The sequence below is a fragment of the Pteropus vampyrus genome, unplaced genomic scaffold (assembly GCF_000151845.1).
Source record: "Pteropus vampyrus isolate Shadow unplaced genomic scaffold, Pvam_2.0 Scaffold490, whole genome shotgun sequence".
NCBI classification, from domain to species: Eukaryota; Metazoa; Chordata; class Mammalia; order Chiroptera; family Pteropodidae; genus Pteropus; species Pteropus vampyrus.
The window spans coordinates 480,034-483,274 of record NW_011889271.1 but is presented as its reverse complement, the minus strand read 5'-3'; the positions used below and the strand labels follow the sequence as shown (position 1 = coordinate 483,274).

The 3,241-nt window shown below is 56.2% G+C and overlaps 1 protein-coding gene across 1 annotated transcript in view; it reads left to right on the top strand.

Moving 5' to 3' along the window:
* LIPE (lipase E, hormone sensitive type) overlaps nucleotides 1-2,905 on the top strand; it is a 17,488-nt gene extending 14,583 nt beyond the window's left edge. Inside the window, exon 11 of the mRNA XM_023524734.1 lies at nucleotides 2,304-2,905. Within this exon, the coding sequence (XP_023380502.1) occupies nucleotides 2,304-2,522 (219 nt within the window). The 3' untranslated portion in view covers nucleotides 2,523-2,905. The remainder of the gene's footprint in view (nucleotides 1-2,303) is intronic.
* Nucleotides 2,906-3,241: the final 336 nt, after the last annotated feature.

Here is a 3,241-nt window from a genome sequence, read left to right as displayed (position 1 = left end):
ACCAACTCGACTTATTTTCTATCCCTAGCAAATCAACAGCATTTTCTGAGTAGTAGGAATTGTATGTTCAAAAGCAGGTGAATATTCAGAAAATTACTATTCAGAAAATTATTCCAATTGGATGTGTTTTATTTTAAATTAAGTTTTTAATTTTAGGATATTCAAGTGGATGCAAATAAATATACACAGAAACAAAAGGGATTTGAATTTTAGGCACATGGACCATTGAGCACCACGTTTTCCTTGTGGAGAAAGGTGACAGGTGCAGCCCCTAGAGCCTCCTGCACACACACACATCAGTCTAGCTCCCTACTGTACCAGCTACTTACCGGTTGCTGGGTGACGTGCACAAGTAATGGTATCTGTGGACTTTGCTTTGCTCCTCTGTGAAATGGGTACAGTAAGAGTACCTGCCTCATCAGATTGTACTAAGGATTACATACACCCAGCACCATACTGGGCTCACAGTAGGTGCTCTTAGAAGAGGCCACCACCGCTGACTGGCTGTGCCCTCTGACTCTAGTCAACAGCTCTCTTCCAGTGACCCCTCATAGCTTGCATTTTGCCTTCATGGATTTATAAAGACAAGTGGAATAAAACGGAAAAATATAGGGTCCTGGCCCTAGTGGTAAGCATCGTGGGTCTGATCAAATTAATGGAGCTGAGGCCAACGTGGGCATAGCAAGAGGGCCAGAAGCACATCTGTAGCCTCATTTGGGTACTTGCTTGCCTGGTCACTCAATGGGAAGGAATAAAACTGAAGAACAGAAAGGAAGTTTTGGGAGCAGATCTATGTTGCTACAGGTGTGGGATCCCTGGGAATCTTAATATATCCCTAGCAAGACTCTTTAGCTCCCTTTCAAGCCATGTGGGCCTACTCCCTACTCCACTGTAATCCATTCACACCCTCTGTGTCAAGTGGCCATAAAAAACTGGCTGGTCTTCTTGCTGGACCAGGAGGCAGAGGCATCTGGAACAGGGTGCCAGGCCTAGTAATAAAATATTAATAGTGATCTATTATGACTTCCCGGAGGGTAGCAGTACCTAATCCCGTATCTTATCCCGCTGAGTCCTCAGCAGCTTCTATGAAATAAGGACTATTTTTATCCCCTTTGTACAGAAGAGGAAACTGAGACTCCCAGAGGTAGAGTGACTTGCTCTTAACCTGAGTCACCCCCCCCACACACACACACACACACACCCCTTCCCTTAGGACACAGCTCCACTGCCAGGATCATGTGACTCCTTGGAGTTGCAGTCTGGGCACCTGGAGCTCCCCACCCATGCCCAAGGAGGATGTCTGGTGGAACACTCCAGGCCTCCACAGCCCTAGAATGCAACTTCTCCTCCAGAGGCCTCTGTCCTTCCATGACCTTCCCTGCCAGCCACCCACACACCCGGCCAACACAGCCAGGCTGACCTGCCCCAGCCGGCCCCTGACCCTGCCCTTCTCACAGAGCCAGTGCGTCGCAGTGTGTCTGAAGCAGCGCTGGCCCAGCCTGAGGACCCAGTGGGCACAGACCCCCTCAAGAGCCTGACAGTACATGACCTGAGCCTCAGGGGCAACTCTGAGACATCAGACACCCCCGAGCTGTCACTGTCGGATGAGACACTTGGCCCCTCCACGCCCTCAGACGTCAACTTCTTACTCGGGCCTGAGGATGCACCAGAAAAAGTTGGGTCCCAAGAGGAGTTGAGCACCAAGGACAGAAGCAGCAGCTGTCTCAGTGCTACCTTCCCTGAGGACTTCCTCCCCAGGCGCTCCAGCCAGGGCCCCACGCAGATCCCCCTCTACTCTTCGCCCATCGCCAAGAACCCCTTCATGTCACCGCTGCTGGCACCTGACAGCATGCTGCAGACACTGCCGCCAGTACACATCGTGGTGAGCACCGGATGGGCACGAAGCGCCTATGAGAAGGGGGGATGGGGGGGCTGCAGGTGCACCTGAGGAAGAGCTCAAGGAAGTGCGGGAGATCCGTAGCCTGGCCCGAGGGGTGAGGCGTGCCACCAGGAGGGATTGCCTGGAACGGGAGGACAGAAAGTAGTTGGGAGGACGGAAGGGAGTCGGCGCTGCCACTTCCTTTTGCAGTCTTGAGCGCCATGGGGCCGTGGGCCAGCCACGGGACTTGAAGAGTCAGGGAAAGGGAAGAGATGGCGGGCCTCCGGGGGAAGACAGGGAGCCCAGTTAAACTCATTCTGCAACTCACCCCTCATGTCTCCCTCCTCTGTCCATCCCCCTGTCCACGTGTCCCCGCCTTCCGTTCATCCACCCGTCCCTGTGCCCCACTCCCGCCATCCCACAGGCGTGCGCGTTGGACCCCATACTGGACGACTCGGTCATGTTCGCAAGGCGGCTGCGCAGCCTGGGCAAGCCGGTGACGCTGCGCGTGGTGGAGGACCTGCCGCACGGCTTCCTGAGCCTGGCGTCCCTGTGTCGGGAAACGCGGCAGGCAGCCGCGCTGTGCGTGGAACGCATCCGCCAAATCCTCACTCCGCCGGGCCCCGCTGCGCCGCCGGTCTGAGCCGCCAGCCCGAGCCCGGCCGCGGGCGGCTGCGGGGGGCGACACTAAAGGCCTCTGGTTCCCATTTGCGTCAGCCTCCGTGGTGAATGCGCTCTGGGAAGGATGGCGGGGCCCGCCGCAAGGGGTTCCTGGCCCCTCTCGCCCCTCACTCGGCCCGGCGGGTGGGGGTGGGCTGTGCCTTAAAATCGGGGGACAAGGGGACGGGGAGGTGAGACCTTGGCCTGGGGGGAAGGGGCTCACGCAAACCGCTCTCCGAGACAGCTGGACCTGCACTTCATCACTGCCTTCTACTGCTGCTGCGACCGACGCAGCGGTGGGGCCTGGCCCCCACTTGCAGGTCGGTTTGTTTTTGTTCCTTTGTAAATAAAAGTATTTAATTGGTTCGGCCTCTCGCTAATAGGTGTGTCGCCCACCAGGGGGCAGCATCGGACTCTGCTTCTGAGAACCAAGAAACTTGGGGCTGGAGAATATAGAAAGCGGGGTGCCCAACTTCCAGGTCCTGAGGAAAGAGGGGCCTGTGAGCCTGGTTTCTTGGGTGTGGAGGGCACTGGACTCTCCTATAACACAGACCCACTGCCCGCTGACTTAATCCAGGGAGAGCCCCAGGGGAATCTAGGTTCTCAGCTACTTCTCCTTACCAACCCAACCCCAGCACCTCCCCCCACCGCCCCAGAGAACTGGAGCAAAGCTAACAGGACACCAGAAACAAACTGGTCACC